We start from the raw sequence: 22,872 nt of genomic DNA, 5'->3' as shown, positions 1-22,872 counted from the left end.
ATTACACTAGATCAGGGTTGCCAACTCCAGTCCTCAAGAGCTACCAACTGGTCAGTTTTTCCGAATATCCCTGCTTCAGTACAGGTGGTGCAGTTGAAGACTGAGTCACTGATTGAGCCACCTGTGCTGAAGCAGGGATATCCTGAAAACCTAAACTGTTGGCAGCTCTTGAGGACAGGAGTTTGCCACCCCTGCACTAGATACAGATGCCGCGGCCAATATTCGAACACTTCACGCGTTGTATACCGCGGAATGCCAATGTCATGGCGCGTGATTTCTTCCAACCGTACCACCATAAAACGCGAGTGCAGGCGAGTGCAGAAAATGGCATTTTAGTGTTCTGAATTTGAAACACCTGAAATTGGCACAGTAGCACAGTACTGTACACATTACAATTCATTCATTTCATTGTACACAAAGAAACAGAATCCATGAAATTCAAACAAAGCAACCGCGATAAACACGTGTGCCTGGGGCGATTTGCCACGTTCATGCCGCGTGGAATACAGCAGAGCACACGAAAACGGCTCCGTGATGTGTTCAAATAACGGCCGCTGCATCTGTAGTAGTCAGGAAAAAAGGGATCCAGCGCTCCACGGATTTCTAAATAAGGTAAATCTATTGTGCCACACAACGTTTCGACCAATAGGTCTTTCTCAAGATGCCTAGTCACTTGAGAAAGACCTATTGGTCGAAACGTTGTGTGGCACAATAGATTTACCTTATTTAGAAATCCGTGGAGCGCTGGATCCCTTTTTTCCTGAGTGTACTTCGGATTTTGCCTGGCAGGTACTTCCTTGAACCAGCAGCACCGGTAAACTGTATGTCTTATTTTATTTGTGGAGTGCAGCCTTAACCCTTTTTACATTGCATCTGTAGTAGTCCCACAATTACTGTAGATTCAAATGCAAGTAGGGCAAAATGAGTAATCAGTTATGTACCGTAGGTTGATACTACAGTGGTTAGTCCCAAAACGTAGCCCCACTGGAACAGCTTCAGGATGGTAATAAGGGAGAGAAGGAAGCAAGGCAGAGTGTTCATGGTGGACTATTTAAATATTGAAGGATGCTCTATTTTGTTATTACATGCAGCTTTAGGTAGTTGCAAGTGTATAGCAATGTTCAGTTTTACTGCCCGTCTCATGCTACTGAATGGGTGCGGTGAGCAGAGACATGGGTTGATGTTTTAACACATAAGAGGGGGGATTAGGGCTATTTGTGTAATGAAGAGGTCCTTTCTGCCAAACAAACATACTCCTTCCCAAAGTCTCCCTGCTCACCGGTTATCCTGGAGATGCCTGGCTTCCTCTTCCCTGCCTCTCCTGCAGCGTGTGCGCCCAGGCTGTGGCCAATCAAATGGACATTGGAAAGGGGGTGGCTAACATTTTTCTAATAATAGAAAAACTGCATTCAAATGTAGTAGTTACTGTAGCAAAGATTGCAATTGAAGGAATTATAAGCGGGATAAGTATCCATTCAAACACCCTTTTCTATATGCAGCTGATTCAAATATAAGAAATGTATTAATCCAGTTTCCTACAATTTGCTATTTGATCCAGATTAATATCATGGGAATTTTACCCATCTCAACCCTGACTTTTTTTTCTTGTTAGAAAACAAAAAAATGATACACTCAGATGGGAAAGTCCATTACAGTTCAGTACATACAGTACAGTACACATAACAATTTGTAACTTCTTCTATTAACGCATTCCTTGGCATAGCAACACAACGCTGCATTAGGCGACCCGCTGCGGAGAGAGAGGGGGGGGGAGCGGAGAGAGAGGGGGGGAGCGGATAGAGAGAGGGGGGAGCAGATATTTATAAACATATAAAACATGAAATCCCGGGCAGCGCCGGGTATATAAGCTAGTTGTCTATAAAAAAATTACAAAAGAAATCGCTGGCTTGGATAGCCGCTTTTATGTGTATTAGTGATAATGTGTATATAAAGGGGGGACTCCATTTTGATTGCTATATAACCATTTGTACTAACACTTAAATCTCAGGAACTAATAAATGCCAGTCTGCTATTGTATTTTTGAATCAGATGTCAGAATTACCTTTTACCCACTTTGTGGATGGTTGAATTGAACTAAAGGAACTCTGTTTTTTCAGACTTATTGCATCATGTAGAAACAGGAAGTTTAGCCAGCCATGCTGAGCCTGAATTTTAAGAATGTCTTACACAATGAAATGTCCTAAACAATAAGAGAATAACGTTTCCTTTACAGCCTCCAAAAATCTGTACTCAGACCACTTCCCAAATCGTAAACTTTCTAGATGTCCCTTTTTGAGATAAACAGACAGGGAAGTTAAGGGAAGTGAGTTTCTCAATGTACGTGTTTTTTCTACGCTCGTATGCCTATATAAACTGACTGAAAATCTTTAATAAACAGGAACAGTTTTTGACTAAGCTTCACTGGTTGTCTGACTCAATTACTGCCTCCTCCGAGCTCGTCCGCCATTTTGTCTTTTCCTGTTCAGTGCTTTAAGAGTGGGTTTTAAAGCCTCCGGAGGTGAATCGATTCGTAGCAGAGACGTATTCTCACGCAGCGCCGTAGAGAATAGGATACTTTCCATTAGTAAAGAGGTAATTGTCTGTCAATACTGAGGAATCTCCCAGAGACAGTTACGGATGTTAGAAGAAGTCCAGTTTCTCACTGTTAACCAGGAAACAATTGCATACAAGTACACAGTGGTTAACATGTTTAAAATGTTTGTTAATCAGAACACCTGCCCCTTTTGTATGTTGGGCAAAAGCCTGCAGAAGCCGGGGACCAAAGTCGCTAAATTTGGCGAATCGTGTGGGCTTTACTTGGGGAATTTCATGTTGGTGACCTGGCAAACCTGGGCACATTTGTAACACTTTCATCGAGCCACAAATGTCCAAATCCTCGCCATTCACGATCGGAGGCGAAAGGGGTTCTATCTCTAGAGACAGCGCCACAATGTAAACACTTTGTTCTGATTTTCTGTGTGTTAGAACTCTTACTCTTGTAATTTGCTGTGAAAAGCCAGCAAGAAGAGCCCCTGCCACGCACTCATAAACAAGGGTTTTGGCCTAAATGCATATTCTCTGCAGCAGGCTGCAGGTCTCCCAGGCTGCAGTGTGATTAAGAAGTGTTCATAGTCATGGTTCAGATTCATAGAAAACACAAAAGCGGGGACTATTTCTAGAATGTTATTTTACCGAAAGAAATTCTACAAAGTAGGCCACTTCTGCTCCCACGACACGGGCATTGTTTGCAGCTTGTGGATAATCGGTGTGAGATCCATCACTCCAGTCCACAGCGATACAATTTATATCTTCCACCTCGAGCAAAACCTGGGAAAACACAGAAAGATTAAATAAAGATTAAATTAAATATTGTGATGTTTAACAAGTTTGCACTAACTGATATATTTCTGTTTGAGGTTTGGTGGTTGCCGGAAAGCAAAGATGGGAGGTTTATGGAACAGAAATTAGTCAACAAAAAAGCTTCATAACGAACTTAAGGACACTGATAATGGCACAAAACCGTGCAACAACACATGGTGCAAACTCTAGAAACATATATGCCAAGATCCCAAAGCCAGTCATAACCATGGAACAATCAATGCTAAAGGATCATACTGCTGCACATCCAGGAATGTGGTGTATATGATTCAGTGCAACAAATGTGACTAAGGATGCTACATTGGGGAAACCAGCCAAAAATTAAAGGCAGTATGAACATGCACAGCCACTAAATACAATACCATGAAGAAGGAAGATACTGCTCATCTGTGGACATCATTTCTCAGAAACAGATGATTCCGTAAATGATTTAAAAATCAAAATCGTCAATGGAATGTTTAAACGCACCCAAGAACGGAAAACATTTGAACTCAGAATGATAAGACTCTTTAACACCAAAACAAGAGGACTTACTGCGGATATGGGGTTTCTCACACCCTATCAAAAAAGTTTGTAATGGTGTCCCCTGCCTCTCTGCCAATGTTCCAATCCATAACTCCCCCCCCCCCAGGATTGGATTGGGAGGCATTGTTTGCACAGCCATCCACCAAAGGGGATCTGCACCTGCCTGACAGAGAGCTGGAGAGTGGCGTTATGTGGTGAGCCACATAGAGCACATAGAGGAAAGCGCAGGGAAACACCACAGTGAGGAACCTGCCAGCCCCAGAGGAACAGCCCAGGAGACAGACAGCTGAAGGAAGAGATCCCACTGCTGTGAGTAGGAAAGGGTACCCTTTACATTTAGAAAAAGCCTACAACTGGCAATTCAGAATAAGGAGCTCTGACGTGATATTAATGTCCCCTAACCCATTCTGCTCAACAGGGGAGTGAACTCAGTTACAGTGACTATACCATACACTGATAAGTGCAGCACTAGTTATATTTGACAGGTTAATAAGTTATTGTGTATGATATGCTGTGGCCCTAATTATATTGGTCACAGGTGTATTTGCAAATCTGCGTTTATTCCTGTTTAGGTTATCTATAGACTGTTATACATATCCTGTTGTGGTGTTCCCCCTTATTACTGACCCCACTCAACTGTAATGATTACTATATTAAACGGACTCAGGCCCCCACCTCATACACTGAGGTATGGTCAAATAAAGAGGGGTTACCCATACACATGCACACACATACATATATATAGTCAAGCAATATCCACAGGAACAGGAAAGTGTGCTTCTTGTTCTCATAGTGCATTCTCACATACTGTAGAAAATATATAAGTTCTTAGTAGCACAAAGTAAGCTTTATGTTGTTAGGAACATATAGACCAGGGGTGGCCAACGCCAGTCCTCAAGGGCTACCAGCCAGCCAGGTTTAAAGGATATCCCTGCTTCAGCACAAGTGGTGCAGTCTTCTACTGAGCCACTGATTGAGCCACCTGTGCTGAAGCAAGGATATCCTGAAAACCTGACCTGTTGGTAGCCCTTGAGGATTGGCACAAAGTAAGCTTTATGTTGTTAGGAACCTATAGACCAGGGGTGGCAAACGCCAGTCTTCAAGGGCTACCAGCCAGCCAGGTTTTAAGGATATCCCTGCTTCAGCACAAGTGGTGCAGTCTTCTACTGAGCCACTGATTGAGCCACGTGTGCTGAAGCAAGGATATACTGAAAACCTGACCTGTTGGTAGCCCTTGAGGATTGGTGTTGGCTACCCCTGATTTAATAAATATATTAATACAATAAAATAATGTAAAATGTGTAATTTAGTCATGGGTGTGCAAACTTTTGGTGTGGGGTCCCCTGCCTGCTCTCCCCCACTGCTCGCGCCCCCTCTTACCTTTATGCCCGTGTCAAATGACGCGGCGGGGTCACGTGATGTCATGCTGCCATGACAATGCGTCGCCCGAAGCCAGCTGAATCAGGAAAGTCAGTTACACAGGCCTCGTGTGGTCCCCTGGCATTTAATTTAAATGCTTTGTGGAAGAGCGCAAAACCATTGTACCGGACGTGTCCCCAGTTTGCGCACCCCTAATCTAGTACAAGGGTAGTCACCCCCGCTATAGACACTTCATCAGCAAAGACATTTAGGGACCTACAGTATATAAAATATATTGTGCTGTTACTTTTCTTGAGTCAGGTTCCTTAGACTATATCAGTGTGTGAGCGTCTCTGGCAGTTAAGATGTTTATGAAACCTCCACCAAATTCAGATCTTTATAGGGGGGGAAAGATCACATTCTTCATACCTTGCACATTTTTGTCACCCATACGTCCTCACCACTACTGGTAAAGCCATGAATAACGATGCGTGTCTTTCTGCCGGCACAGAAATGGGATGAGGTGATAGTGAATGGAATTATGGCGCTAATCACCTGTTGGAAAAGAAGCAGAATTAAAGGGACAGTCCAAAAAATGCCTCTTAACTATGTGTTCTTACCAGAAGGGGGTCATTAAAAAAAAGTGGTACAGTTGTAAAAGCAGCAGTCTAAACTGCTGTATATAAAAAATAAAAAATAAAACGTTTTAATGTGTGTATCAATACAATCCACAATAAGTAATTAGCTAAGTTGCAGATCAGTTTGAATGGGACTGCAAGGACCCCGCTGTGTTAATTCAATGGGCCATTAGTCTGACTGTGCAGAAATCTCACAGAAATGTTGCAGCTTTACTGTGAGATAGCCCCAGATTCCCCACGGCAAGTCTTCAGATACTGGTGGCTGCATCTGTACCGCTAACAACCATAACATTACAGTAATGGGCAAAATTACTATTATCCAGATCTGGATAGCTCATTTGCCTATTCAAAATAAAACATTATCCAGCCAGCATAAAGTAAATAAAACTTGCACTTACCCCTGCCAGGATGAAGGCATCCTCATCACCGCCCCATGCGTCAATGTCCTCCGTTGGCAGCAACAGTACAATAAAAATACAAACTAATGGCCCCATATCCCTTAATCACTTTAGCGATTAGTAACTGCTATAGTAATTAAGTGGTTAACCGCCCTCCCCTGCTACGCACCCGGGAGGTCTAACTACCCACCACGGGGCAACTAACCCCACCCACCACCTATTGATTGGTACAGTGTTAAAGCATGCCCATATGCAGGTGGATAGATCAGAGATGGAGTCCTTTATCTGTCACTCTGAACCACAGCTACTATTGATTTTTCATATGTTTATTTCTACATGCGGAACTAACTAATATGCTTTTATTAAACCATTTGCCTTTATTGACTGCTCATGCCTCTAAAAAGAGCTACAATTATACTATCCTACAACGATACTTGGAAATATCCTAACAAAATTGTTTCTGTTTGTAAACCTAATCAGTTTATAAATCAATCTCTTTCTAGCCTTAGCATCCTTAATATTGGACTCAAGAAAACACTGACAGAATGCATAAAGGAAAAGACTTACTATGTTCCCTCCAATATTCCTGACTAATAGTAGTGACTATTGAACCTGATAGCACTATATAAGGGCTACTTATACCAAGCTTTGTTTTACACATTGTACAGCTGCAATGCTGTGCTGTTTGTGTGCGCCTTGTTTTTTCTCTATTCATGTAGTTAAGTACAGCGGGTTGCCTAGCAACATGACATCATTGCCTCATGACGTCATATGATGCTACGATGCGCAATGACGTCAGGTGAACAGAGGGTGAGCACCAAGGAGAAAATATTATTTCATCTATGTTCTTCAAAAAGGAATTGTGTGCCACTCTTACACACCTTTCTTGTTCTAAAGCATGCCATATAATATGCGCATGCTTTGCCACTATAGCAATAAATGGGTAGGCTAAGAAAAAAAAAATAAGCACCAAAAATAAACAACAATAAAAGATGCAAACATAAAAAAAAAAAAAAAAAAAAAAAAGAAATAAAAGAAGCAAACCACCAAAAATAAACAAGAATTACAAAAATATTCAGCCAAAAAACACAATAATTATTCAAAGCATTCAACAAAAAAACATATAAAAGAAATAAAAATAAGCAATTACCAAAAAATGCATTGCTTGTCACTGTAATTATCTGTAGCCCTAAAGGAGAACAGATAAATACAGTACATTGGCAGTCAATGGGCAAGAAAAAAAATAAAAATGAAAAAATACAATTTAAAAAACCCCTGAAAAACAAAAATTACATACATTCAATGTTTTTCTTACCTTTAGATGTCGCAGGGAGAGAACTTAGAAAAAAATCTGAGATGACTTTTCTACTACGCCGAACGGTTTTGGCATTTTCCTCTCATGGTTTGAGAGGGTTTCAGATTCTTTCTGAATACCGTGATAACACAAATGACAAACCGTTCGGCAGGAACACGCCAAACCGTTCGAGATAACAGCAAAATCAACAAAGCTACTAGAATAAGCCCCTAGAAATGAAATTCAGTGTCGCTTTAAAAAAAAAAAAAAAAAAACACATGTAGGATATTGCTTGGTCTGCAGCTTTAGAATGACAGTTTTCTTAAAGTTTGTAGCTATTAAGGTTATATTTAATGGTTTGGGGATAAGAAGTCATTTTCTCATCAAAAGCAGCAGGTCACTTTATAATAAGATCAGTAGAACCCACTTAAAAAAACTGGTGGCTGCAATTGAACAACTCTAAACCAACAACTGAGAACCCCAAAAAATGCATGGAACAGTTTTTTATGGCTTTCTCTGGTGGCAATTGCAGTAAACTTTTGAATAAAGAATCTTACGTTTGATGTGAAAAAGAGGGATTTATCTCAGCCATTCAGAATATTTTATGCAGGTCAGGACTGAAAGATAACAGCCTTGTTATGTGTCATGGTTCTAGGATTGCCAGGGGGCATCTCCAAGAATACTGGACACAATGGTGAACGGTGTTACACGCTGGAGACACATACACACACACACACACACACAACTCTTTCCGCTCCATGATGTTTCCTCCTCTCCTTGGCCTCACCCCCAGGCTCCTGACACCTCTTCCTGATTGGCTACATTACCGAGCAGCAGCCATTTGGATGGAGGAAGATGCCCATCCTCCTAGCAAAAGCACTGCTCTCTGCCTGCTCTGAGAAATCCTGCAGCCCCCCAAGCTGGTCATGTCACTATGTCCAGAGAGGTAATACTGGTATACACATACATGTCCAGAGGTTTATACTGATATACACATACATGTCCAGAGAGGTAATACTGGTATACACATACATGTCCAGAGAGGTAGAAATGAAAAAAAACAGACAAGCACAGCTTGTATAAGTAAAACTGTATTACAATGGTAAAAAAAGATCGCTCACTCACGTGAGAAAACACCGGCGGGTATGGGGTCACACGAGCGCCGTGACCATTTAGAAATCCTTCAGCTGGTCCCAGCTAAAATCTATGAGGTGGTTCCTCCGGTATCAGCATCCAGCACTGAGTCCCGGAAATGATGTCACGCACTCTCGCGAGTGTTTGCCTCCATCTTCACGTCTGGTGTCTAAGCTTCAGGCAAGCTGGTCATGTCCAAAGATGTAATACTGGTTTACACATACATGTCCAGAGAGGTAATACCAGACACATACATGTCCAGAGAGGTAATACCAAACACATTCATGTCCAGTATTACTTGTCATTTTTTACTGGACCTAGCAGAGCTGCCGACAGGGGGGGGGGGGGGGGGGAGCAGAAGGGACAGATGTTCTGGGTCTGGTGTCTGCGGGGGAACGGCGGCCAGTGCTGCCCGTTGAGCCCGACCTCTGGCCAGGTAGTCTCGCAGCCGGGCCCTGCTCTCCTTCAACTGCAGCTTCCGGCACAGCATCAGAGGGAAACCCGACACGTGTGCCACTGCTCTAACATGTGGGACAGAGTGGAAGAGGCCTGAAGATGAAGGAGAGCTAGGTCCGACTGCGAGAGCACCAGCAGCCAGGCCCGGTCAGAGGTCGGGCCCAAAGTACAGAGCCGGCAACAAGGTAAGTCTGTTTTTTAAGTATTGGGGGAGAAGGATGGGGGGGGGGGGGGTGTTTTTATATGCATTGTTTTTTTTTATATGCATTGAGGTGTTTCTTTTTATATGTATTGAGGTATTTTTTTTATATGCATTGGGGCTTTTTTATATGCATTGGTTTTTTTTTAATATACATTGTTTTTTTTATACGTATTTTTTTTTTTAACTATATATTGGAGGTTTTGTATGTATTTGTTTTTTGTTATATTTATTGTTTTTTTTTATATGTATGGGTGGTTTTATATATATTGTTTTTTTATATGTATTGGGGGTATATGTATTGGGGGTTTCAAAAGTATTGCGGAGGTGGTGGGTTTTCTGTATGTATTTGGGGGGGTTGTATATATTTGGGGAGGTGGGGGTTGTATATATTTGTGGGTGGAAGTTTTATGCATTTGGCGGTGTTTTTTTGGAATATATTTTGTGGGGGAATTGTGTGAGGGGGAGGGAATGAGTGTGGGGAGGGGATTGAGCGAGAGTGGGGTAAATGACGCATGGGGAGAGTGAGAGGAGAGAGGGGTTGAGAGGAAAAGAAGGAGTAAGAGTGAGACGCAGGGGAGAGACATACATGAGGCGGGGGGGGGCAGGGATTGATTGAGAGTGGGGTAATTGCTGGAGGGGATGAGAGTGAGAGATGAGACGGAGGGGAGAAATACATGGTATGTGGGAGGGAAATAGAGGGCGCTCGTGAGGTGTGAAATGGAGCTCACAACATTGCCGACGGCGGGGGGGGGGGGGAGGGCGATCAGAGCTGTAGTCCTGGGCCCCGAGAAATCGTTCTGTGGCCCTGGGATAGCTTGTCCAAATACAGGACGGTCCGGTTCAATATTGGACAACTGGAAACTCTACATGGTTCAGTCCTCACTAACTCATCCTGTGGGTTCATGAAACCGCCCAACGCCAGTACAGACACAGCACTTTGGCACACGAGCGCTATGAGATAAATATTTCTAATTCTATGGAATATCAATATTGTTTTTATACCTTGATCCACAGCTCCAATGATATAATGAATGATATCCAAGCAGATACATGTAACATATAATTAGCTTACTTTGCATTGCTTTGTATGACTCTCACCTGGAAGCTGTCCTGATTGCTTCTGGTATAAAGCAGGAAACGTGTGTTAATCTTCTCTGGTGTCCATGGTAAGTTTACACGGGGCCTTTCCTTGGTACCAGTCCATGGTTTGTCATCTGAAAAGCAGCCAATTCTGTTGTAGCAAACCTTTTCTCCTATAAAACAAATCATGGTGTTGGAATTGTCCTAAGTGACTGGCGGTTTCAGTGTACTGGATGGCATCTGTAATACTCATTCAATATGGAGCCCTGAACAGACTAAGGGGCCTATTCACAAAGCGGTGATAAAATCAGTGCATTGTCGCCCGACCTTGGGGCAGATGCACTAAGCGCCGAAAAAAAAAAATCGCTATTGATTTGAAATTGCCATTTTTTACAGCGTTGCTATCACAGTATGCAGTGATAGCAACATTTGCAAAAATGGCGAGTAGCCGGCGACGAGATAATCGCCTCGGATGGTCCCCGTGGGTGTCCTTGGATCCTCGGTTGGTTCTCGTGGGTCCCCGCTGGCCTGCAGTACCAATCCTGTTGCAAAAAAAATAAATGTGGCATACATTTCAATAAATACACCTCCCCTCCTCCCCCCCCAAAACACATACAGTAAAGTAATGGGCAAAATAACTATTATCCAGTTATGGATAATAGCTCATTTGACCATTATTAAATCAAACATTAGCCAGTCAGCATAAATATTTTTTTTTTTTTATTGTACTGTTGCTGCCCACGGAGGACAAGGACGGTGATGAGAATGAGGACAACCTTCATCATGGCCCAGGTAGGTGCAAGTTTTATTTACTTTATTCTGGCTGATGTTTTATTTTTAAATGGGCAAATGCACTATTATCCATATCTGGATAATAGTAATTTTGACCATTACTGTACTGTATATATTGGGGGGAGAATACAAAATATCCCTGTTTGCGGATGATGTTATTGTAACCTTGACTGAACCGCACACTTCCCTCCCCAACCTTGAGAAACTGTTGGATCAATTTAGTCGATTGTCTGATTACAAAATAAACACGGACAAATCTGAGGCCCTCAACATCTCCCTCCTAGACCCTACATGGAAACTCTTACAAAATAATTTTAAATACAAGTGGAATAACTCGCATATCAAATATCTAGGGATAAAAATAGCGAGCTCGTACGGCTCACTGTATCACGCCAACTACCCCCCTCTCTTCCGCCAGATCAAGAGAGACCTGGAGGCCTGGCATGCCCATCAGATTTCTTGGTTTGGAAGAATTGTGTCCGCCAAAATGAATGTCCTCCCCCGATTACTTTACTACTTTCAGACCCTCCCTGTCCCTTTCCTACTAGCAGAATTGCGAAATATCCAAGCCCACATTCTCCGCTTTATATGGCAGCAACGAAGACCTAGGTTTCCGAGATCGGTGCTTTTGGCGTCAAAGACGAGATGGGGCCTGGGGGCCCCGGATGTAGTCAGATATTACCAGGCGGCCCAGATGAGGCAGGCGGTGGTATGGAACAACCTCCCGACCTCTAATTGCTGGTTAGAAATAGCGACGCACCACGCGTCCCCCACCCCCCTCTCAGCCCTACTATGGTCTCAGACCCACAAAAGCAGAAAGCCCCAGAGATTCGACCTCGAGGCAATGAGATGCACGTGGTCATCATGGATTAAAACCAAAGGGAAACATGGCCTAGCTTCATCCCCCTCACAACTCACCCCCATTTTCGGGAACCCGGACTTCCCACCCGGCTGCTCCCGTACCCAATTCGGCCAATTTCAGGGCCTAAATATCAGAGTTATTGCGGATCTGCTGGAAAGTGATGAGGTCTTGCCCTTTCAAGAATTTAGGAATAAATTATCGTCCCCAGACCTCCCCATATTTCAATACCTGCAGATTAGGCACTTCCGGAGAGCCCAATCCCCTAGCCTAAAATTCCCAGGGCATTCCAGATTCGAGACCCTATGTCTCAAAGGGGAGTATCAGAAGGGCTTAATCTCTGAGGTATACAAAATATTGGAGGCCGCCCAATCCCCCCCACTCACTCCTATATGCAAAAGTGGAGCGAAGACCTGAACACCCCCATAGACCTGGAGGACTGGGAGGATGTCTGGGAGGTTGCTACCAAAACATCAATTTGCTCAGTCACGAAGGAAAATATCTACAAAATCTTATTCCAATGGTACCTGACCCAGAGTAGACTGAGCCAGATCTACCCAGGCACCTCCGATGTGTGCTGGAGGGGATGTGGTCAAAGGGGTGACATGCCCCACATTTGGTGGACATGCCCGGAGATCCAGAGGTTCTAGACCCGGATCCAGAGCCTCCTGATTGAGAGACTTTGGACTTAGAGGTCCCCTTGAACACCCTGACCTACGTACTGGGGAAACCAATTGAAGACCTCTCTGCCCCTATAGCCAGACTTACATCTGCGATCCTTACGGCCACCAGATGTTGGGAGAGTGTGGGCCGCAGGGACCAAACAAGGACCCCCGGACACACGCGGGGACCACCCGGAGGCCCCTGGACACCCGCAGGCACCGCCTGAGAACCACCAGACACGCGCGGGCACCACCCAAGAACCCCTGGACACTCGCAGGGCCCCCAGACACCCGAGGGGACCACCCGAAGACCCCCAGAGACCCACGGGGTTATTGTGGCCTTCTAGACTTAAAGAACAATGTTAAAGACACTTATTAGTCATTAGTCATTGGTTAGCATCTAATTTTCTGTAGCTGTATCAATATGGAAATGGGGATTCTGCCTCTAGTTGTTTTTTTTTTTTTTTTTTATATTTTTCCTTTATTGGTGTCTTTTGATGCACTGACAGGTATAACAATCCCAACATGGCAGAACAGTTTGTCAAAAAACAAAATACGGGCACATAACAGGGAGGTATTCGGAGACGCACAATAAACCTTTTTTCCATTTACAGTGGTGAAAAGAGAGGGGATGACGAGGGGCGGGCGGATAGTTGGGGACGACATGGGGAAAAAGCGGGGGGAGGGGTGAGGGGAGAGGGGGGGATTGTGGCGGGGAGGGGCGCATCGGCCCTCGGTAGCAAGGGTAGCAAGGGTTCTAGTGTTTAAGTAGGGTGTTACAGGGTAAACAAAAGCCACCAGTTATATGCCTGGAAAACCTATGTCTAGTCTGCAGTGCAGCACTGACTAGGTTAACTTCAGCTGGGAACCTCAGGACAATTAGTTGGATCCCAGCTGCCTAATCAAGGTGTGTTAAAACCCAGTCTGTAAACACATGAAGGCTGTCTGTTGAGGAGTGAGGAGTAAGCTGCTAAAGAGATTGCTGGAGAGATTTCCTGATACAAGGTCTGATTAGAAAAGTAGATGAATTGTGAACTGTCTGTCCCCTGCATAGAGAAGGGCAACTGCCATATACACTGTCTGCTAAAGAGAAACTGTTTTTGTCTGTCTGCTGAAGAAAAGCCATTTTCCTTTTGTTGCTGATAAGAAGCTATTTTTGTTTTGTGTGCTGTATATTTTGCAAGGCTAAATAAATAAGCCTTGTCAAGAAATCCGCGTGTGTAGTTGCATGTACCCTGCAACATATGGTGTCAGAAGTGAGATTTGATTTTTTTCAAAAGGCTCCTGCAGTTAAAGGGCCACACACACACACACAAGAATGGAAGAAATGTTGAAAGCGTTTCTGTGCGAGCAGGCCCGGCTGCAAGCGGAGAGAGATGAAAGACTACAAACAGCATAGGATGAGCCGATTGCCAAGCTGTTGACCCAATTCCAGGGGTCTGCCAGTCCAGAACTTGCAAGCAAACCCCCGGTACTCCTGAGGAAAATTGCATGAGGCAGAGGCTTTTTTACTGACTTTTGAAAGAGTTGCCGAAGCTCAGGGCTGGGCTACAGATCGCTGGGCAACTGCTTTGGCCCCGCTCCTCATAGGAGAAGCCCAGGCCTCATATCAGGGTCTCCCAACAGATCAGGCCATGGACTACCGACAAGTAAAAGCCGCCATACTGGATCGCTTAGGTCTGACCCCAGAGACCTACCGGCAGCAGTTCCGGAACATGAAGTACACCGCTAAGATCAGACCCCGGGTCCTCGCTCAGCAATTATTGGACTTATGTACGCGCTGGATACAACCCGAGGAGTGCACTAAGGAGGCAATTCTTGAGCAGGTGGTTTTGGAACAATTTCTACAAATAATACCCCATGCCGCACGCTCGTGGGTAAAACGCCACGCTGCTGAAACCCTAGCTTTGGCGGTCTGACTCGTGGAGAACTTCCTTGGGGCTGAGCAGCAGGCGACTGTCCTGGACCCAACTCCACCGGCACTTGCGGACGACCAAAGAGGGAGGTCGGATCAATGGGGAACCTACGGCCCGTCACGGAACCGCCAAGTCCAAAGGAAGGAGCAGTCGTTCCAGCAAGGACGGAGTCCAAATGCTGGTCCCCGCAGAGACCCTCATCTCCTTCCAGATGTCGGCTCGTCGCAAAGTGAGAGGAACTTCCGAGGACGTCGCCCACAGGACCCACCAGATGCCTGGTCTCCAGTAACCAGTCCAGCGGAGCGCTATCCACAGCCCCCTCCTGCGAGGAAATCCTCCATGTTCCGCCTGCGGAGAACAAGGCCACCGGTATGTGGACTGTCCACTGATTGATTGTTCATTCAGCAGAACCGTCGCCTCGGCTTTTACTAAGGAAAATTACAAGCCCTGGCTACTTCCAGCCCTGATTGGGGGAAAAAACGTCCAGGCCCTTGTAGATTCGGGCTCTGGGAAAACTCTGGTCCTCCAGGAACTGTTACCGCCCAACGTGTGTTCTTTTGACTCCCCATGGAGCATAGAATGTATACACGGCGATGTAAAACGCTATCCGACGGCCAAAATCCGGCTACAGGTAAAAGGTCAGGAGGCTTACCTCAAAGTAGGAGTCGCTCCTTGGCTCCCTGCCCCCGTTGTGCTCGGTCGAGACTGGCCTTTCTTTTCAGACCTAATCGCCCCAGTCTTTCACGAGGAGCCTCCTTCTAGGGCTCAGGAGAACCCTGGCAAACTGTTCCCCTTCTCGGCAGACCTTTTTCCCAGTAGACACCGGGTTCAAAAGACTCGGAAGCAAAGACGCTTGGACAAACAGGACAGGTTGCAGAAATCTGGTTCTCAAGGTGACCATTCTAGTAGTCAGAGGTCACAAGTGATGGCTGGGGATGGCCAAAGAGAGGGGGATATGGGCCCTGGAGATTTACCAGACCTGTACCTCCCTGACTTTCGCCAGAAACAAAGGGAAGACCCAGTCCTTGCTAGACAGTATGACAAGGTGGTGAAAATTGATGAACAGATTTTAGATGCACAAGGGGTGATAGTATTCCCCCATTTTGAGCTATCAAAGGATATCCTATTTAGGGTGAATAGGCAGACACAAACAGGGGAGGTCACCAGACAGATATTGGTTCCCAAGGCGTTTGTTAAATCTGTGTTCACTCTAGCCCATACTGTCCCTTGGGGTGGTCACCTGGGCAGGGATAAAACATTGGACCGTATTTCATCCCGATTCTATTGGCCAGGGATGCATAGTGATATTGCTAAGCTATGAGCAGCATGTCCGGAGTGCCAGTTAACTAGTCCAAAAGGACAAAAACCAGCCCCTTTGGTTCCTCTACCCTTGGTGTCAGTTCCCTTTGAGAGGATTGGGGTAGACTTGGTAGGATCTCTAGAACCTTCTGTGAAAGGACACAGGTTTATCCTTGTCATAGTTGATTATGCGACAAGATATCCTGAGGCGTTTCCCCTGAGAACAGCAACGGCGAAGCAAGTAGCCAACAAGTTGTTGGAACTGTTCTCACGGGTTGGACTTCCCCAGGTTATGTTGACAGACCAAGGTACAAATTTCATGGCTAAACTGATGCAGGATGTCTTAAAGTTACTAGAGGTCAAGTCTGTTCGGACATCGGTCTACCATCCACAGACTGACGGATTGCTGGAAGATTTAACCGAACTCTAAAAGGGATGCTGAGGAAATTTGTAGATTCAGAGAAGAGAGCCTGGGATGAACTTCTCCCTTTTCTGCTATTTGCAGTGCGGGAAGTCCCCCAGGCCTCCACGGGATTCTCTCCATTTGAATTGCTCTATGGCCGCCAACCCCGGGGTATCCTAGACCTCCTAAAGGAGTCCTGGGAGGAACAGCAGTCCCCTTCTAAGATTACCCTGCAATATGTACTAGACCTTAGGAAGCGCCAAGATGTGGTCGGCCATTTTGCCAGGGAGAATCTTAGATCAGCCCAGGACAGTCAGGAGAGACATTACAATCAGAATGCTCGCATGAGAGTGTTTCACCCAGGAGACCAGGTGATGTTATTGTTACCCAGTTGCGAGAGTAAACTCCTGGCCAAATGGCAGGGCCCATTCAAAGTACTCCGCCGTACGGGTGATTTGGATTACGAGATCGCTCAACCAGGGTCCAGGAAGGGTAAACAAATTTACCATGTGAACTTGCTGAAACCCTGGAAGATGCAGCGGTCTTTATTCATCCACCCGGTGGAGGAGGAAACGGACTTGGGTCCTCAGCCTCCACGGGAGAACATCGTGGGTGACGATAAAATCCCAATGGGTAAAAAGTTGTCCTCTGAACAAAAAGGGGACTTGTTAGCAATAATTACTCAATTCCAGGATGTTTTTTCTGACTTACCAGGACAAACTAACTTAATTTCCCATGCAATCGAGACAGCACCTGGGGTAAAAGTACATTCCCGTCCTTATAGGTTGCCTGAAAGTCGTACGGCTCTGGTAGAGAAGGAGGTACAAGAAATGTTACACTTGGGAGTGATTGAGGAATCATGCAGTGAGTGGTGTAGTCCACTAATTATGGTCCCTAAACCCGATGGGAAGGTAAGATTTTGTGTGGACCTCCGAAAGGTCAATGCGGTATCCAAGTTTGACGCATATCCGATGCCAAGGGTGGACGAATTAATTGACGCCCTTGGTAACGCGGAATATATATCCACGTTGGACTTGACAAAAGGATACTGGCAAATACCCTTAGAGGAAAAGTCCAAATGCAAAACAGCCTTTGCCACTCCCATGGGTTTATACCAGTTTGTGACAATGCCATTTGGACTGCATGGAGCCCCAGCCACATTTCAGAGACTCATGGATAAGATACTGAGGCCCCATAGGACTTATGCCGCAGCCTACCTAGATGACATTGTCATTTATAGTAAACACTGGCGGGCCCATCTAAATAGGCTGAAAGCGGTCCTCAAATCTCTAAGAGAGGCAGGGCTCACAGCCAACCCTAAGAAATGTGCCTTGGGTAAAGCGGAAACCAAATACTTAGGGTATGCAGCGGGAGGTGGAAAAGTAAGGCCACTAGCCGACAAGGTAGCTGCCCTGAAAGAAGTTCCGACCCCCCAAACAAAAATGCAGGTACGCTCTCTGCTGGGTTTAGCAGGGTACTACCGGCGGTTCATCCCCAACTATTCGGAAGTGGCAGCCCCTTTAACGGACCTCACAAAAAAGTGTGCCCCTACACAAGTGGTGTGGTCAAGGGATTGTCAGAGAGCCTTTGAGGACATAAAAAGGTGTCTATCAGAGGGTCCCATCCTTAGAAGCCCAGACTTCAACAGCCCTTTTATAGTGCAAACAGATGCATCAGAGATAGGGCTAGGGGCAGTGTTGTCACAACAGTTTGAGAGAGTTGAACATCCTATTCTTTTCCTGAGTAGGAAATTGTTCCCAAGGGAAAAAAACTACTCAGTGATTGAGAAAGAGTGCCTCGCAGTAAAGAGGGCAATCGAGGCTTTGAGGCATTACCTGGCAGGAGTCCATTTTACTTTGGTAACGGATCATGCTCCACTAAAGTGGTTAAATAGCATGAAGGATTCCAATGCTAGATTGACTAGGTGGTATATGGCCCTCCAACCCTTCTCATTTGAGATTCAGCATAGGCCGGGAAAAGAGAACGCAAATGCTGACTTCTTTTCTAGAGAAGGGGTGGATGGTCAGGCTTTAGCCGTGCGTAGCCCCAGCCACACACTAACAGGGGAGGAATGTGACAGGGTAAACAAAAGCCACCAGTTATATGCCTGGAAAACCTATGTCTAGTCTGCAGTGCAGCACTGACTAGATTAACTTCAGCTGGGAACCTCAGAACAATTAGCTGGATCCCAGCTGCCTAATCAAGGTGTGTTAAAACCCAGTCTGTAAACACATGGAGGCTGTCTGTTGAGGAGTGAGGAGTAAGCTGCTAAAGAGATTGCTGGAGAGATTTCCTGATACAAGGTCTAATTAGAAAAGTAGATGAATTGTGAACTGTCTGTCCCCTGCATAGAGAAGGGCAACTGCCATATACACTGTCTGCTAAAGAAAAACTGTTTTTGTCTGTCTGCTGAAGAAAAGCCATTTTTCCTTTTGTTGCTGATAAGAAGCTATTTTTGTTTTGTGTGCTATATATTTTGCAAGACTAAATAAATAAGCCTTGTCAAGAAACCCACGTGTGTAGTTGCATGTACCCTGCAACATAGGGCTTGCAACAGTGTCGGAGCCCCTGACCCTGGCCAAGGCTCCCAGGTTCTATAAAATTGAGGCATTCTTTGCTTCAGTATGGCTGTCAGTCTCTCCATGTTCATGACCCCGTCTATCCTTGTAATTACTGTTCTCCTGGAAGGGGCCTTAACTTGTTTCCAGGCCGCAACATCTGGTGGCCGTAAGGATCGCAGATGTAAGTCTGGCTATAGGGGCAGAGAGGTCTTCAATTGGTTTCCCCAGTACGTAGGTCAGGGTGTTCAAGGGGACCTCTAAGTCCAAAGTCTCTCAATCAGGAGGCTCTGGATCCGGGTCTAGAACCTCTGGATCTCCGGGCATGTCCACAAAATGTGGGGCATGTCACCCCTTTGACCACATCCCCTCCAGCACACATCGGAGGTGAGTGAAAAAGAAAAAGTGCGCAACTAAAGTTATAATAAGTGACGTGATGAATAAAATTAAATGACGTGACCTTGAATTGAGCCGCTTTTTCCCCATGTCGTCCCCAACTATCCGCCCGCCCCTCGTCATCCCCTCTCTTTTCACCACTGTAAATGGAAAAAAGGTTTATTGTGTGTCTCCGAATACCTCCCTGTTATGTGCCCGTATTTTGTTTTTTGACAAACTGTTCTGCCATGTTGTGATTGTTATACCTGTCAGTGCATCAAAAAACACCAATAAAGGAAAAATATTAAAAAAAAAAAAAAACAACTAGAGGCAGAATCCCCATTTCCATATTGATACAGCTACAGAAAATTAGATGCTAACCAATGACTAATGACTAATAAGTGTCTTTAACATTGTTCTTTAAGTCTAGAAGGCCACAATAACCCCGTGGGTCTCTGGGGGTCTTCGGGTGGTCCCCTCGGGTGTCTGGGGGCCCTGCGAGTGTCCAGGGGTTCTTGGGTGGTGCCCGCGCGTGTCTGGTGGTTCTCAGGCGGTGCCTGCGGGTGTCCAGGGGCCTCCGGGTGGTCCCCGCGTGTGTCCGGGGGTCCTTGTTTGGTCCCTGCGGCCCACACTCTCCCAACATCTGGTGGCCGTAAGGATCGCAGATGTAAGTCTGGCTATAGGGGCAGAGAGGTCTTCAATTGGTTTCCCCAGTACGTAGGTCAGGGTGTTCAAGGGGACCTCTAAGTCCAAAGTCTCTCAATCAGGAGGCTCTGGATCCGGGTCCAGAACCTCTGGATCTCCGGGCATGTCCACCAAATGTGGGGCATGTCACCCCTTTGACCACATCCCCTCCAGCACACATCGGAGGTGCCTGGGTAGATCTGGCTCAGTCTACTCTGGGTCAGGTACCATTGGAATAAGATTTTGTAGATATTTTCCTTTGTGACTGAGCAAACTGATGTTTTGGTAGCAACCTCCCAGACATCCTCCCAGTCCTCCAGGTCTATGGGGGTGTTCAGGTCTTCGCTCCACTTTTGCATATAGGAGTGAGTGGGGGGGATTGGGCGGCCTCCAATATTTTGTATACCTCAGAGATTAAGCCCTTCTGATACTCCCCTTTGAGACATAGGGTCTCGAATCTGGAATGCCCTGGGAATTTTAGGCTAGGGGATTGGGCTCTCCGGAAGTGCCTAATCTGCAGGTATTGAAACATGGGGAGGTCGGGGGACGATAATTTATTCCTAAGTTCTTGAAAGGGCAAGACCTCATCACTTTCCAGCAGATCCGCAATAACTCTGATATTTAGGCCCTGAAATTGGCCGAATTGGGTACGGGAGCAGCCGGGTGGGAAGTCCGGGTTCCCGAAAATGGGGGTGAGTTGTGAGGGGGATGAAGCTAGGCCATGTTTCCCTTTGGTTTTAATCCATGTTGACCACGTGCATCTCATTGCCTCGAGGTCGAATCTCTGGGGCTTTCTGCTTTTGTGGGTCTGAGACCATAGTAGGGCTGAGAGGGGGGTGGGGGACGCGTGGTGCGTCTCTATTTCTAACCAGCAATTAGAGGTCGGGAGGTTGTTCCATACCACCGCCTGCCTCAGCTGGGCCGCCTGGTAATATCTGACTACATCCGGGGCCCCCAGGACCCATCTCGTCTTTGACGCCAAAAGCACCGATCTCGGAAACCTAGGTCTTCGTTGCTGCCATATAAAGCGGAGAATGTGGGCTTGGATATTTCGCAATTCTGCTAGTGGGAAAGGGACAGGGAGGGTCTGAAAGTAGTAAAGTAATCGGGGGAGGACATTCATTTTGGCGGACACAATTCTTCCAAACCAAGAAATCTGATGGGCATGCCAGGCCTCCAGGTCTCTCTTGATCTGGCGGAAGAGAGGGGGGTAGTTGGCGTGATACAGTGAGTCGTACGAGCTCGCTATTTTTATCCCTAGATATTTGATATGCGAGTTATTCCACTTGTATTTAAAATTATTTTGTAAGAGTTTCCATGTAGGGTCTAGGAGGGAGATGTTGAGGGCTTCAGATTTGTCCGTGTTTATTTTGTAATCAGACAATCGACTAAATTGATCCAACAGTTTCTCAAGGTTGGGGAGGGAAGTGTGCGGTTCAGTCAAGGTTAGAATAACATCATCCGCAAACAGGGATATTTTGTATTCCCTGTCTGCGATTGGAATGCCCTTTATGCTGGGTTCAGCTCTGATCCTAGCAGCTAGAGGCTCTATGCACAGGGCAAATAGTAGGGGGGATAGGGGGCAACCTTGCCTGGTACCATTTTTGATCGTTATTGGGTTGGAGAGCCCACCTGGGAGTTTTAAGAGAGGGGTGGGGTTGGTATAGAGGGCTCGCACCCCTTCGAGGAATGGGCCTGAGAAACCAAACCGGAGCATAGTTTGGTCTAGAAAGGACCATTTGATTCGGTCGAAAGCCTTTTCGGCGTCAAGACTAAGTATCAAGGCCTGGGACTGTTTGAGGTGCACGTGGTCTATAATATTAATAATTTTGCGGGTATTGTCAGAGGCCTGTCTTCCTGACACAAAGCCCACCTGGTCTATATGAATCAATCTGGGGAGAATAGGGTTCAGTCTGTTTGCCAGGATCTTACTGAAAAGCTTGAGGTCAGTATTGAGTAGGGATATCGGGCGGTAACTACCGCATTGAAGCGGGTCCCTACCCTCCTTATGAATGATGGCAAGGTTGGCTGCTGATATTGTGCTTGGGATCGGTTCTCCTTGGAGGAAGGAATTGAACATTTCCAGGAGATAAGGGGAGAGGGATGCTGCAAATTTCTTATAATAAGCGTTGGAAAACCCGTCTGGCCCGGGTGTCTTAGCTATTTTAAGTGCGGAGATGGCCTTAGATAGCTCCTCTTGGGATATATCCTGGTTCAGGAACTCAAGCTCCTCCAATGAGAGGGATGGGAGGTTACATTGGGTTAGGTACTCCGAGGCCGCCTTGGCGCTATCGTGTTTCTGACTGGGGGGGTGGAGATTGTATAAGTCTGTATAGAATTCCGCGAATTCTTGCGCTATTTCTTTTTCGTTATACGACCTTTTTTTGTTCTGATTTTCGTGATCTGGAACTTGGCCCTAACGCCTCTTAATTTCGAGGCCAGGAGCTTATCCGCCATATTGCCCCTATCGTAGAACTTCTGGTTAGTCCATTTCAACGCTCTCTCTACCTCGTCAAGCTGCAGTACTTTTAGTTCCGATCTTGTCTTATCAAGGGTTCTAAGCACTTTTTTCGAGGAGGACTGCTTATGTTGGCGTTCTAGGGCCAGAATCTTTTCAGTGAGTTCTTTTTGAGCTTTTTGTTTCAATTTTTTCTTATAGGAGGCTAAAGAGATAAGGTCTCCTCTAATGGTGGCTTTGTGCGCTTCCCATAGCATTGCTGCTGCTGAGACCGAGCCTTTATTTATTTGGAAAAAAGTGCTTAGTTTTTGTTTGATCGTTTTGACCACCTGTGGGTCATTAAGGAGCGAATCGTTAAGTTTCCATTTGTACGCAGAGGTTTTGACGATTGGGTTTCCCACA

At 45.8% G+C, this 22,872-nt stretch overlaps 1 protein-coding gene across 2 annotated transcripts in view; it reads right to left on the bottom strand.

The window, feature by feature from the left end:
• The window catches only part of LOC142501714 (inactive pancreatic lipase-related protein 1-like), a 36,629-nt gene that overhangs the window by 7,769 nt on the left and 5,988 nt on the right, over positions 1-22,872 (bottom strand). For both annotated transcript variants that reach the window (XM_075611994.1, XM_075611995.1), the window contains exons 3-6: positions 10,483-10,637; positions 5,692-5,817; positions 3,193-3,327; positions 1,280-1,388 (exon numbers count right to left, since the gene is read on the bottom strand). In XM_075611994.1, the coding sequence (XP_075468109.1) occupies positions 1,280-1,388; positions 3,193-3,327; positions 5,692-5,817; positions 10,483-10,637 (525 nt within the window). The remainder of the gene's footprint in view (positions 1-1,279; positions 1,389-3,192; positions 3,328-5,691; positions 5,818-10,482; positions 10,638-22,872) is intronic.

Source organism: Ascaphus truei, chromosome 8, assembly GCF_040206685.1.
Source record: "Ascaphus truei isolate aAscTru1 chromosome 8, aAscTru1.hap1, whole genome shotgun sequence".
Classification (NCBI taxonomy): domain Eukaryota; kingdom Metazoa; phylum Chordata; class Amphibia; order Anura; family Ascaphidae; genus Ascaphus; species Ascaphus truei.
This window is presented reverse-complemented; position numbering and strand designations above follow the sequence as displayed.